General features: G+C 46.7%; 2 protein-coding genes across 6 annotated transcripts in view; one reads left to right on the forward strand and one right to left on the reverse strand.

The window, feature by feature from the left end:
- Window positions 1–6,610, forward strand: part of kidins220b (kinase D-interacting substrate 220b) — a 21,709-nt gene extending 15,099 nt beyond the window's left edge. For 3 of the 5 annotated variants that reach the window (XM_069657406.1, XM_069657408.1, XM_069657407.1), the window contains exons 25-29: window positions 422–541; window positions 2,291–2,428; window positions 2,510–2,608; window positions 3,354–3,584; window positions 3,752–6,610. In XM_069657406.1, the coding sequence (XP_069513507.1) occupies window positions 422–541; window positions 2,291–2,428; window positions 2,510–2,608; window positions 3,354–3,584; window positions 3,752–4,960 (1,797 nt within the window). In that variant the 3' untranslated portion in view covers window positions 4,961–6,610. The remainder of the gene's footprint in view (window positions 1–421; window positions 542–2,290; window positions 2,429–2,509; window positions 2,609–3,353; window positions 3,585–3,751) is intronic. The other 2 variants (XM_069657409.1, XM_069657410.1) reach the window with 1 other exon arrangement.
- A 1,336-nt stretch (window positions 6,611–7,946) lies between these two features.
- On the reverse strand, window positions 7,947–9,480 carry id2b (inhibitor of DNA binding 2b). Its single transcript, XM_069657461.1, has 2 exons — window positions 8,994–9,480; window positions 7,947–8,002 (listed from the first exon to the last, which is right to left on the reverse strand). The coding sequence occupies exons 1-2, from the start codon at window positions 9,365–9,367 to the stop codon at window positions 7,960–7,962; spliced, it is 417 nt and encodes a 138-aa protein (XP_069513562.1). The 5' UTR covers window positions 9,368–9,480; the 3' UTR covers window positions 7,947–7,959.
- Between the last annotated feature and the right edge of the window lie 4,192 nt (window positions 9,481–13,672).

Below are 13,672 nucleotides of genomic sequence, written 5' to 3' on the forward strand. Positions count from 1 at the left end.
AGCCAATCAGAAGGCAGAGTCGTTTAAAGCTCTGGGTCCGGACCTGTAGCCCCTCCCACATGTAGAGACCACCTCAACCCTGCAGGTCGATACACACCTGTCACTCACCTGAGTGTTAAACCTAGCAGACAGCTGGACTCCCACCTGTCACCCAAAGAGGCCACGCCCCTAATGATGCATCACTTTAAGCCTTGATATAATGTAAACAGGTGGTTTTTTTAAAAACTGTTGCCCCCTCTCTGCCCCTCAGGTTGGGACCCTCAGGTTTATTGCCTCCTCCCTGCCCCTCAGGTTGGGACCCTCAGGTTTATTGCCCCCTCAGCAGAGGTTCAGTGTAGTTTTTCAGTTGCCTCCTTGTCGTTTGTCGTTGAATCACCTCCATGAACATTATTTTGATTTTCTGCCCCCCTCCCCCCCTCAGCCATATTTCCCCCATCACCTTTACCAGCTGCCACGCCCACTCGTGGCCTCCTGCTACCCATCACTCCTCCATCCACGCCCACCACGCAAAAACTCCTTTGGCCGGGACGCCGCCGCTCCTGTGAGTACGACACACGTGAGCTCATGGAGGGCTGTGAAGCTCTGACTCTGAACAGCTGTTCTGATGTGCTTTTGTTCTTTTATCTGTTTTTGGCACAAATGAGCCACCGTACTTCTGCTGCTCAACATCACTAAAGAAGAAATTATTTTAAAACCAGCTGTCAGTTTCTTCTTCTGCTGTTTTGATGACAAGGTTTAACTCCTCCTCCACTCGCTGCTGCTGCTTCTTCTTCTTCTGTGGTTTTTGGGCCTTTGAAACTTAACCTTTAAAAGTCGAACACCTTTTCCTCTGTCCTGCCGTCAGTCACCTGTGTTTTCCAGATGTTTCTCTCCAGCTGTGCATCATTCCTCACCTGTCTGCTTGTCTACCTGTCTACCTGTCTGTCTGTCTGTCTGCAGTATAAGGTTTCATCTTTGAAAAGGAAGCAGGTATTGAACTCTCCCTAACATCACCTCCTTCCTTCCTTCCCTTCTTCCTTCCTTCCTTCCTTCCTTCCTTCCTTCCTTCCTTCCCTCTCTGTCTTGCTCCTTGCTGTGAGTTCCTACTCTTAGACTAACTCCCTCTGAAATGCTCAGTCTACTACAACTCCCAGCATGCACCTTGCCTGTGCGGACTAGCCAGTAGCTTCAGTATAGTGAACACATGTCAGCTCCTTTTTTTTTTTAAACCCTTGGTTTGACCTTTGACCCCTTACCAAAAACCCCCTGCCCTGCTGAGCTACCTCACCCACCTCACCTGTCGCCCCTCCCCCCACATCACACAGGTGTCTCACGTTGCCTCTCCTACGCCGTGTAAAACTGGCCTATAGTTAGAAGGTTCACAGATTTATTTTCAGGTCGTCTTCCAATCAGGTTCTTCCAATCAGGTCGTTACAATCAGGTTCTTCCAATCAGGTCGTTACAATCAGGTCGTCTTCCAATCAGGTCGTTACAATCAGGTTCTTCCAATCAGGTCGTTACAATCAGGTCGTTACAATCAGGTTCTTCCAATCAGGTCGTTACAATCAGGTCGTTACAATCAGGTCGTTACAATCAGGTTGTAAATGGACTGTACTTATAGAGCGCTTGTCTAGTCTTTGCGACCACTCAAAGCTGCTTTTACACTACACATCACATACACACATTCACACACTGATGGCAGAGGCTGCTACGTAAAGTGCCCAACTGTCAATCAGTTATCACATTCATACCCTTTGGCTATACCACCGGGAGCAATTTGGGGTTCAGTGTCTTTCCCAAGGACACTTGACATGTAGCCTGAGGGAGCTGGGGATCGAACTTCCAACCTTCCGATTGAAAGACGACTGACCACTGAGCCACAGCCGCCCGTTGTCTTCCAATCAGGTCGTCCTCCAATCAGGTCGTCCTCCAATCAGGTCGTCCTCCAATCAGGTCGTCCTTCATTCAGGTTGTTACAATCAGGTTGTCTTCCAATCAGGTCGTCCTCCAATCAGGTTGTTACAATCAGGTCGTCCTCCAATCAGGTTGTCCTCCAATCAGGTCGTCCTCCAATCAGGTCGTCCTCCAATCAGGTGGTGTGATACTCGGAGTCACGGTGTTCAGTCTGTGTGCGTCCCCCGTGTCCTCCCTGTAGAGCAGAAACATGTCGAACATCTGTAGAAACACTCAGCGTTCCGTGTCCTAGTTCACTTTCACTCACCAGCTGAGTCTTAAGACTTTAAAATGTACATGTTCATTGGTTTTTATGTGTTTTGTTGTGGGAATCGAACCTGTGACTGTTTGTGTTCAGGGTTCGGCCTCAGTGGTGTCGGGCGCTCCCGCCACCCTCCTCAGCTCCATGACGACGGAGGCCGTCTGTGAGCGCGTGCGGCAGATCGAAGGCATCGACCAGAGCATAATGGGACAGTACGCCGCCACCATCAGGAAGGTGAGCGATCGTCAAGGTGTGCACCTGTGAGAGGAAGCCGCTAGAGGAGAGTCACTGACGAGCTGATGTTGTTGTTTCCAGGCGAACGTTAACGGCAGAGTTCTGTCTCAGTGTAACATCGACGAGCTGAAGAAGGAGATGAGCATGAACTTTGGAGACTGGCAGCTGTTCAGAGCCACGGTGAGTCGCCAGCATCATCAATATGTAAAAAGGTCAAAGTGTCGAGGGAATAATCGCCGTCTCGTATTTTGATCAGAGTTAAAGTCTCGCGAGCTGGAGTCTGACCCTCTGAGGCACGTTTGAGGAACATGCAGTTATTTTTAGGCTTTCTATTTTCACTGTCAGCAGCCTGAAGTTTAATTTCACTTTTCATTGTATTGTTAGCATGCTAATCATGTTAGCATACTGCTTAATGTTTTCTGCCTCTATTGTAAAACAGTTCAAACTAAATGTGGTTGAACAGCAACACATAAAATGATGTCACAGGCATTAGCATTAGCATCGTGGCATGTGCTAATATTAGCATGCTAACCTAAAAGAACACAATTTAAGAAAGATTCTGGTACAGTAGCATGCTAACATGATGCAATAGATCAAATTACAGGTTGAACTTTTCACAGAACTTATTTTTATTTATTTAAAATAAACTTTTAATGGAAGCAGTTATTTGACCACAGCACACAAACATTAGCTCATGGTTAGCATGCTAAGTTATCTAACAAACGTACTTCCTGTTGAGAGCTTTCACAGTCACACACACACACACACACACACACACACACACACACCTCCTGGACGTCCTCAGGAGCTTCTTCAGTTCTTCTTTCACTCCGAAAGTTTGAGATTATTCTCAGAAACAAAAAACATTTTACACTTGTCGCTGTTTCACACACCTCTGTGTACCATCTCCTCCACCTGTCTGCAGGTTCTGGACATGCGCCTCATAGAGAGTCAGGTGCTGCAGGAGGAAGCTGCCAGTGAGCAAGGCAGCGTGGTGGGCGCTCACACCGAGGCAGGAAGACGAGCCGTGGCTCCGCCCCACGCCGGCGCCGCCAACACGGACGCCTCGCCGATGTACAGCTTCAACCTGAGCTTCGAGGAGCTGAGCAACGTGGGACTGGACGATCCGGCCCGACACGGAAACATGCAGTGGATGGTAAACAAAAATGACCTTTGACCTGTGACCTTAAACCTCTGCTGTTTTATTCTTGTGCTTTAGATTGTTTTTCTCATATTTAATAATTCAGTGTCTGAAGATGAATTTTTTTCAAGTCCATCAACACTTTTGATGAAGCTCAGCTGCTGTCCCCGGTGTGTCCTCAGGGTGGCGCTCACAGGACCGCCAGCATGACGAGCCTGAACTCGCAGGAGTCCTCCAACGACATCGGCAAGCTGACCGATAAACAGCAGGCTGAGTACCGCAACGCCTACCAGGAGTACATCGCCCAGATGGCTCAGCTAGAGATGGGCGGCGGCGGCGGAGAGCGACCCGTCCAACCACAGCCAGGACAGTTCATGACATCATCATCAGAGGACAAGAACAAAGATGGTGGCGAGCAGGACGGACGCAAATCCTTCAACAAGAGGAGCAGCGGAAAACCTCCGGCAGACAACACCGACTTCGCCTCCAACGGGGACGCTCTGGATCCCATCACAGAGGAGGACGAGAAGGGCGACCACGGATCCTCCAAGTCCCTGCTCACCCGCAAGACCTCAGCGGAGAGGGGCGGGCTGTTCCAGGGCGCCGCCGACCTGAAGCTGAAGGCGGGAGGCGGGTTGCGCTACCAGAAGCTGACCAGTGATGACGAGGAGTCCGAGGAGTCCGATAACGCCCCCCTACTCAAGGATGGCAAGAAGGCGGTCGACCCCAAACTTCCCGGCGGCTCGCTGGCGCTGAAGGGAAAGGACTACCTGTCGGACGCCATGCTGGACAAGAAGGACTCGTCCGACTCGGGCGTCCGCTCCAACGAGAGCTCACCAAACCACTCGCTGCAGGACGAGGAAGCAGACCTGTCCCAGCTGGAGAGAGCCAACCTGATCGAGCTGGACGAGGAGAGCCAGGCCAGGAAGCGCGGCCTTCCCAGCAGCCTCAGCGGCCTCCAGGACCCGGCGGTTGCCCGCATGTCCATCTGCTCCGAGGACCAGTGCAGCCTGCTGGCCAGCAGCCCCGAGGAGAGCTGGCCCTCCTCCAAGTCCTTCAACCTGAACCGCACGCCCAGCAACGTGACGCTCAACAACAACACCAACGCCCAGCAGGGCAACCGCCCCCGCCAGCCTGCAGAGGGCTCCACCTCCTCCTCCTGCAACCCCACCTCCTCCTCCTCCTCCTCCAGTGACGCCATCATCTCCCCGAGCTCCGGGACCACGGGCAGCTCCAGCACCACCAGCACGAGCACCAGGCCCGGGCCGAACAACGAGAATGTCCGAGTGGTCCACCTGAAGAGGGGCCTGAAACCCGGAGACCCCCCGGAGATCTGCACCGTCTCCTCTGACACAGTCACCTTCGGCGAGGAGCGAGAGAGCATCCTGTGACCTCATCGTGACCCCGAGCATCAGGAGAGCACTGCGGGTCCACCCGGAGCCGCCTTCAAAGTTTGACGAGTCTTTAAAGTTTAAGTAGTCGGGAAAACGTTCGAAATCAGCTGCTGTTCGTCCGAAACTTAAAGATTGAATTTAAAACACTAAAACATGGCGGTCATGAGCTGTGACTTTAGAAGGTCAAAGGTGAAGAGCGGCTGCAGGTGGACTCGTGGTTTTAGCCCGTGGTGTGATGATCAGTGTTCAGTGTTCTGCATGCTCACAGTGTCAGTCAGTAGAAGAACTTAGAGTTCAGTAGAAACTAGAACATTCTGCATGTTGTTGTTGTGATGTGATTCGTCGCCTCCAGGACACACTGCTCACGTTATCATTGGTTCCTGCGGGTGCTGACAGGTGTGTGTCAGCAGGTGAACCAGTCACAAACCTGGGACACTAACTAAAGCGCTGAACAGTAAATGATCAAAGTAGCAGATTTGTGTTGAAGACTAATTTGACTAAAGGGAAACAAACATGACCGCCTCGCTGCCCCCTGGTGGCCTCTCTGAGCCTGCACTCTAAATGAACACTAGAGGGCAGCGTGAGGCTGATCTGTGTGATCTTATATATTTAATATTTAACAGTGTAATTGTGTTTGGTGTACAGTTCGTGATGCACTTCGATGTGAGTAACACAGTTTGTTACAGCGCCCTCTTGTGGTTGATCTTTAACTGTGGCGTTTTATTGTGAAGTTTGTGGAAACACTCGAACACGTTGGTAACATGCGTTTAAAAATGATCAAATGAATCCAAACCAGACGGATGTGACTTCTGTCAGAAACAAACACTAAATGAATTCTAATTAATTCAACAGTTTTAAATTGTTCACATTCAAAATGAATCGGTTTAAAGTTCTCTGTCGCTCCGCAGGCTGTGCTGCTGCTGAGTTTCTCACATTCACTAAAAGAAATCTACTTTTGGTCAGAATTATTTTTTACTGTGAAATAACCTGGACTGACTTCACTGATGTCGTCCCAAACAAACAAAAACAAGTTTTACTTTTGTATTTTATTTTGAAATTTCTTCGGCTGCATTTTTGAAAGGACGTTTAGAGTAAATGAAAAGAAATAAATGGAGAATAAAAACTTGCAGCAGTGACGTCCGAGTGTGTTGGAAACTGTCAGTATTAACTCGTTTACAGTGTTCGTGTAGAAACAGGAAGTAGTTTTATTTTTACTGCGTTTTAGTGTCGTGAAGCCAGAGCTGATACTGAGAACTGGAGGCTTTTATTCTGAAGGTTTGACTGCAACGTTGCAACGATTGGTCGACTAGTCAATTAAAGGAAAGGAACTTTCAAACTATCAATCGATTAATCAACAAAATAAAATAAAAAAGATCGCTCGCTGCAGCTCGAGGCGACTCAAAGACGAAACATGAACATTAAGAAATGATGAAATAAAAACATGAATACGTTTAAAACTGAAGACTTGAGAGAACAACAAGAATCGAAGTCTTGACTGGATATTTAAAGAAGAATTTTCTCAGCGTCAGACAGTTTGTGAAGCTGCATGTCCGTGTTTGATGTGCTCTCAGTGCTCTCTGCCCGTCATATTAAACTGATCTGTGGATGTGAAGTCAAACTAATAAAATCTGGATGTTAAACGTCGAAGCGCTTTGACTTTTATTTGACAGTTTGTTTGATGTTTGACGGCAGATTATCTTCAGCTTTGAAATATTAAAGTATTTTATCTTCCACCTCTGAGATGAGTTACAGAGTTTCACCACCAGGAGGCGACGTTTGTTCACGCGGCAGGAGGATTTAAGGACATGAAAATTAAAGGTGGGTAGGTGTCAGACGAAGCGATTACCTGCACGCTGCCTTTGTTTACATTTAAAGTGAGTGATACATGTGACAGGAGGAGATTGTTTGTTAAAACCAACACTTCAGCATGAACAGGACAAAATCAGCGAAGAGGTCAGAGGTACAGCTTTGTCCACAGGGGGCGTCACAATCAGCACAAAGTTCCTCACAGCAGCTTTAAACGATTTACACTTTATTTATTTATTGACCGTATAAAAGTTGACATCATATTTTACTATTTAAGAGAAAACAACTTTATTTTGAAATTCTGAACCTGACTGAATCAAACTTTAATCCAGAACAGGAAATGCAGACTTTCTCCTGTCACATTAAAAGTCCTCTGAAGGGCTGAAGGAAGTGCTTTGTCTTCAGAATAAAAGTTGGATCCTAGTTGACGTCCTGTCAAATGGATTCATAACCTTTCAAAATAAATGAATGTATGTTTACAAATTGGCATGAAAACTGTTTCCCAGTTTTTCACCAAATTCTTATTTTGCTTCTCACCGTACTGTCTTTTCAAAATAAAAGCATGTTTCACAATGTGTGTTTTTTTTTTTATATAACTGTAAAGAAAAAGTGGAAGTTATCCCCCCCCCCCCAACTTTGTCCAAAGCAGACTTAGTGTAAAAACGAGGATTTCTGCGGTCGCTCTGAGAGCAGCCGAAGTTTCTTTAGTTTAAAACATTAAATTAATCGGTCAGTCGGTGACGATCCTCCGTCCCCCTGATCACATCCTGATTCAAGATCATCCAAACACGCTGGCTTCAGCCTCATCACGACTGAAGATCCACGTCTACAGATGACCACAATGTCGAAGGGGTCAGGTGTGCGTTCTCTCTGCTGGTTGGACGTCACTTATTTAACATTAAACAGAGGAGGTCGACTGGACGCCTGCCGAGTCCTCCAGGTGTTTCACAAAAATAAAACGTGTCCTGAAGTTAAACTCTGTGTGCGATTGGTCGTCCTCGTTTCAGACATCTGCAACAGAAAAGAGTCGATCAGGAAGAGCTTTTAATGTGACGGGGTAACTTCCTCTCAGCCTCAAACATCCGATTCCTCAGGGTCAACAACTACCTGTCTGTGTGTGTGTGTGTGTGTGTGTGTGTGTGTGTGTGTGTGTGTGTGTGTGTGTGTGTGTGTGTGTGTGTGTGTGTGTCTCACCACACTGGTGTCTGTGTCTGTTCTTCGGAACTCCTCGGGCTGCAGAGACAGAAGCAGAGCTGTGAGGTCAAAGGTCAAATCCTCCTGATGACCCAGGTAAACACACATCACAGACTGTGGAAAAGTCATGAAGCCGACACTTTAGTACGAGAGGAGGCGGAGACGCGTCGGCCATCTTTATCTACAGTCACACATCGTACAGAGAGGCCGACAGGTTCTCGAGCTCTGAACGACGACGACCTCACTGCAGCAGAGATCGTCTGCTTGTGATGACATCATTACGCTGTGTTAACTTACAGAACCTTTGTGCTGCTGACTACAGGAGTGTTTGAAGATACTCCAGAAAAAATGACATCACAATGAGCAAAAACAACAATGTAGACTGAATCTGAACACACACACACACACACGCATCACACGCACACACACATCACACACACACATCACATTCACCACACACACACACACACACACACATCACATTCACCACACACACACACACACACACACACACACACACACACACACACACACACACACACACACACACACACATCCCTAACATCCCGTTATGTTAGCTCTATATTAGCCTGTTAGCATGTTGACAGGGCGGAGCATCTTTAGATGTTTTGACTCTTTACATGTGTTTGTTGTTTTTCTCTGCAGCTGTTCATAAACATTCGTATAAATAATATAAACAAACGTTTCTTATCAATGAAAGTTTAGAACTGACACATGATGACTGTTATTATTAACGAACACATGATTCAACCTACAGACATTATTCTATAAGAACCTGCACGTGCTCATCAAATCAGATTTATATCAAAAAAGTTGTATCTGACTCTGACTTCCTGTTTGTGTTTCACAATAAAAGCCTCTGCAATAATCAGCTCACGTTCAGTTTAAAGGCTTCACAGACTCATTTCAACCAAAGAACCATTTAAAGAGATTTTACAATAAAGATGAAAATAATTAACACATCTGATCAGCGGATCAATACCTGATCCATCACCACACTGAGTCTCACCTGGCGTGTGTGTGTCGGTCCCGGGGCTCTGTCCGCTCTGCTGGTTCCGGTCCAGTGGATCTCTCCTCCCCGCGACAGGACGCGTCCAGCTCGGTCTGTAGATCCAGGATGTAATCGATGACGTGCTGTAGGATCTCCACCCTGCTGGCGGCCCGTCCCGGCGGCAGACCGGGCACCAGCCTCCGGAGCAGCCGGTAACACAGGTTCATGTCCAGCAGCAGGAGCTCCGGGACCTGCGGCTCCTCCGCCGCCGCCGGGCTCTTGTTGCGGGAGAAGCCCCGCAGAGAGCAGCGAGAGCTCCGGCAGCTGGGGCTCAGAGCCCCGCTGCTGCTCCTTCTTCTACCCGCTGATATCACCGGGCTACCGGCTCTCATGTCTGCTGAGGGACGGACAGCCGGAGCTTCACATGAGAGGAGCTCCTCAAACACCGGTAGAGCTGCCGGGATAGAAGGAACGGGAGGAGCAGGAGGAGGAGCGGACAGAGAACAGAAGGATGATCAGAGACTCTAACCTCGCAGGAGGAGCAGCTGATACTGCGCTCACAGTGGCTCTCTGACTCTTATAGAGCCGGGACGCTCGAAGCTGGACGCTGATTGGCTGTTGAATCTCCAGTCATTGAGCAGCTCACCTGTTATCTGCGGCAGGTAAAGTTCAGGAGACAGAGATTAAAGTCTGAATGTAAAAACAAGTTTGAATAAAACTTTATTGTTTCGTCTCTTTGACAGAACCATAAATCAGGAAGAGAAAAGAAACTGAAAAAAGCGGAAGTAGAATAACTGATAGTTTGAAGCAGCGGCGAACAAGAAGCATTAACTACTTTGATTTTTAAGGTCTTTTATGGATGCTGAGCAAACGTCAGGTGGATCTGATGATCAGCCTGATGTTCAGGTACAGCCTGTTAAAGGACAAACGCACCAACATTTCAAAATAAAATCAAAAAGGCTGACTTCCTGTTGGCTTTAAGGTTTGGGCCACATTGGCTCTTCTGTAGATGTAAACATAATATTTACACACATCATAACTAAGACGTGCAGGTCAACCTACTGTAGGGTGCACTTTTAAGATCTGTAGGGGGCGCTGTGGAGCTCTTCAGTAAAGCCCATGTGTACGTTTTTAACACCTTTAACCCACAAATGGCCGATTCATTTGTGCAGAGATAAAATTACATTACAGTTTATTATAGCGTGCTCTAACTGCTCAAAAGTGTTTAAGCTTAATTAATAACAGAGAGTGATTCAACCTCCTGTGAAGGTTCAAAGTAACACTTCAGAGGACGTCCTCCTCAGGCCGGAGACACGCAGACCGTCTGACAACAGAGACTCCAATATGAAGTCCTTTTGTGTTTCTGATCCAGGTTTAAAGTGAAGCCGGTTAATGGACTCCAGTGTTGTTGAAACAGGAAGTGGCTGTCTGTGGCACAGAGAGAACAAACAACAGAAAGAGGAAGAGAAATAATCTCTAAAGTGTCAAATGAAGGAAACAGACGAGATAAACATACAAGAGCAGGGTCAGGCACAGGGAGCGCACAGCGAGAGTTAGCCGTTAGCTCGCTGACGTGGAAGTGTTCTGTTAACACATCTGTAGCCTACATGTCAGTGACTTCTGGTTCCTGAACTCAATAAAAGAGGAAAAGTGTCTCGTTCAACTCTTTATCTTTGTGAAATGAATGGAAGACAACAACTAGCAGCTTAGCTTAGCCAGCTTTGATGTTAGCTAATATAGCTAGCTTAGTGCTCTGTCACCAAATGCTCCATAAATTAGCCATGCTAATGTTAAATTAGGTCAAGGTCAAGGTATCTTTATTTGTCTCCCGTGGGAGAACTTTGTCTCGGACAGAGGGGTCTGCTGCAGACAGGACATTCCACCCACAACAACATTCCACTACACACATACAATAGTCAGAAATAACAATGAACAATACATAAGAAATAAAATACTCAGCAGAGTCACATAAAGTGCAATTCATCTCTGTGCAAATTCAGCGTCACATAGCCCCTGATCGTTTCCATCCATCCTGAACAATCTGCCCATTGATGAGCTTGACTGAGAGTGGGATGAACGAATGCTTGTATCTGTAAATTAGCTGTTTATATTATGTTCGCTTCTCTTGTTAGCTTAAACGTAGTCTGTCTTGATAATGCTATGTTAGCTTAATTCAAGTTAAATGATTAGATGAAATTGCCATTGACTATTGTTTTGTTGCTTGTTTGCTAATATTGAAACAATCACACTAGCGCTAGGCTAGCTGACCATTTAAGCTTGTCACTCTGAAATGTGATGTTAGCTTGCCTTGTTAGCTTATTTCAATGATTGGTAGCCAAGCTTGGTCCTGCTGTTTTCATGTTAGCTTAGTGCCCAGTTAGCTGACTGCTTGTAGCTTATTCATGCTAATGTCACGCTAGCTTATTGTGAGAAAAGATTTGAGAGTTAATAAATGTGTCCTTGTGGTGAAATGTTCCCTGCTATCGCTGGATTGCTGCTAGCTCAGGTCATGCTAATGCTGTCCTAGTTTTTCCCCTGTTAGCTGTTTGATTTGTGTGAACATAGAAGCGCTAACAACGGGGAAGCTAGCTCTGCTCCCTGTAAATCGTGGTGTACTGACATCAGCCTTTTATTCTGTTTATTCATATTTATGTTTTTACCTGTAAGATTTCTTTTACCAACAAGTTTGGTTCAGAACCGGAACGTCCTGAACAACCATCCAATGTGTGAGTGTTTGGTGATTTCTGTTATCAGGAGATAAAACAAGGATGTCCAGCAGACGGGACGGGAGGAGATGGGACGGGAGAAGACAGCTTCCCTCTGAAAACATCCACACAGACTTTGAGTCAGCCTCTGTGTGAAGCAGCGTTCAGGACGTTTGTCTGTTCACACTCGTGGCTGCTGGTCCTTCAGGTTGTTTTGAAAGTCTTGTCTCATCTGTCTCGCTGTCTTTATTTGGAATCTTGACGTGTTGAAATGATTTACCCAGAAAGCACCTCGTTACTTTATTTTGAAAGGAGGACATCAGTCGTGACGTCTGATTGGACGCTGAGAGTGTGTTCAGTACAGCTGGAGGGCTCTTCACTCACGCTGATCAGAGACCAGCTGTTGTCCCTGTGTGTGCTGTTGTTGTTGTTCAGACTGATCTGGGGTCAGAGGTCAGATCATCCAAAGTGCTGCTGCTCCTTCTGTGCCTCTCGTCATCATTCATATGAAAATCAGTCATCACGTGCACTTCTTGAGACGAGCTCATTTACATGCAGAACGAGTGATGATGGAGGCGGGAGGAGGACGACCTTTGACCTCTGCTGGCTGATGGAAAAACAAACACTCTGTCGATGTTTTCTAATTCAAATAAACTTTATGATTCATGTTTACATGAATCATAAAGAGAGAGAGAGCAACAAGTTAGCATGCAGAGCTAAACGCGTCCCTTCAGCAACCGAGTTGTTTCAAAGTAAAAGTCTGCGAGCTCTTCTGTTTCAACGTAAACTCCTCCAGCTTTTTCAAAATAAAGGTTCTCCAGCTGCTGCACAGTTAAAGCCCCCATACATCCTGGAGGGCTTTTACTTTGAAGCAGAGGTGATGAGGTAGCCGCAGACGTTAGCGGTCTGTCTCTCTGAGTAACGTTGGTCTGGAGTTGACTGTTTGTCACAACAGCATTTTAAATACTTACCGATCGCTTCCTTTATGTGATCAAAGAGTTGATTGACTGTATATATAACTGTAGTTCAATGATGTGTGTCTCAGTGTGTGTGTGTGTGTGTGTGTGTGAAGCTGCAGACATTCCTCTGTGTTTATGAGTTAATTGTATGTTTCACACAGAATCACTGCAGACACACCTGACAGGTCATTACTCAGGTGTGTTTTTATATCGAGATTCAGACTAAAAAATGTAAAGTATGAAAATGGTTTCAAACCAGGCGTCAGAATGTCAGAACGCCGTTAGCTTAGCTTAGCATAAAGACTGAAAAGGTGTGCGCTGATTAAATCGATGCCTACATGAGTTTCCATCGAATGTAATTGTGGATAATTAGTCGGTTACCACATCTGTGCGGAGGGTGACCATCTCACATCTTACTATCTCTGCTGAGAGTGACCGGGGAACGACAGGTGCGACAGGTGCGACAGGTACACAAAGCCGACCTGGCTCCGGAGAAGTGGGACTGTGAGATATCATTTTAGAGACAAATCAAAAAACTGGAACACTGATTCTTTTTGTTGAGTCTGGATGTTTGACAAACACATCATTTTGTCTGGTGTGTGTGTGTGTGTGTGTGTGTGTGTGTGTGTGTGTGTATTACAGGTGTTCAGACACAGATCAGGTGTAATGCTGATTAAAGAACATCATGTATTAAAGTGCAGTGTGTTTACTGTTTACGTTGTGTGAGCAGCAGTCTGAGCGCGTGCAGAACGTGTCCTCTGTTAGGGAAACGTGTCCTAACAGTAAAACTCCTCTGTGGCTGCAGGATTTGAATAAGTGAGCGGGCGGCGGCTGCAGGCCGTGTTTTGCATGTTCCAGCTGCATGTTGGAGGATCAGAGCGCCGCTGCGACCTGCAGGCTGATCACAGAGGACGATAAGATGCAAAGTGTGAGGGCATCACCGCTTTTATTCTGCTCATGTCACAGCTGCTCCGCCTGCAGACACAACACAGAGAACATCCGTAACATCAGATCCATTCTCCTCAGATCAACA

This window comes from Semicossyphus pulcher, unplaced genomic scaffold (assembly GCF_022749685.1).
Source record: "Semicossyphus pulcher isolate SPU_LCO1_2020_fin unplaced genomic scaffold, fSemPul1.0.p SCAF_11, whole genome shotgun sequence".
Classification (NCBI taxonomy): Eukaryota; Metazoa; Chordata; class Actinopteri; order Labriformes; family Labridae; genus Semicossyphus; species Semicossyphus pulcher.

Bases quoted from the DNA above. Each gene is read 5' to 3' on its own strand.
- id2b (XM_069657461.1), bottom strand. From the start codon at position 9,367: ATGAGAGCCGGTAGCCCGGTGATATCAGCGGGTAGAAGAAGGAGCAGC. The intron at 8,003-8,993 runs GTGAGACTCAGT...CTGTCTCTGCAG, and splicing joins GACCGACACACACACGCCAG to CCCGAGGAGTTCCGAAGAAC.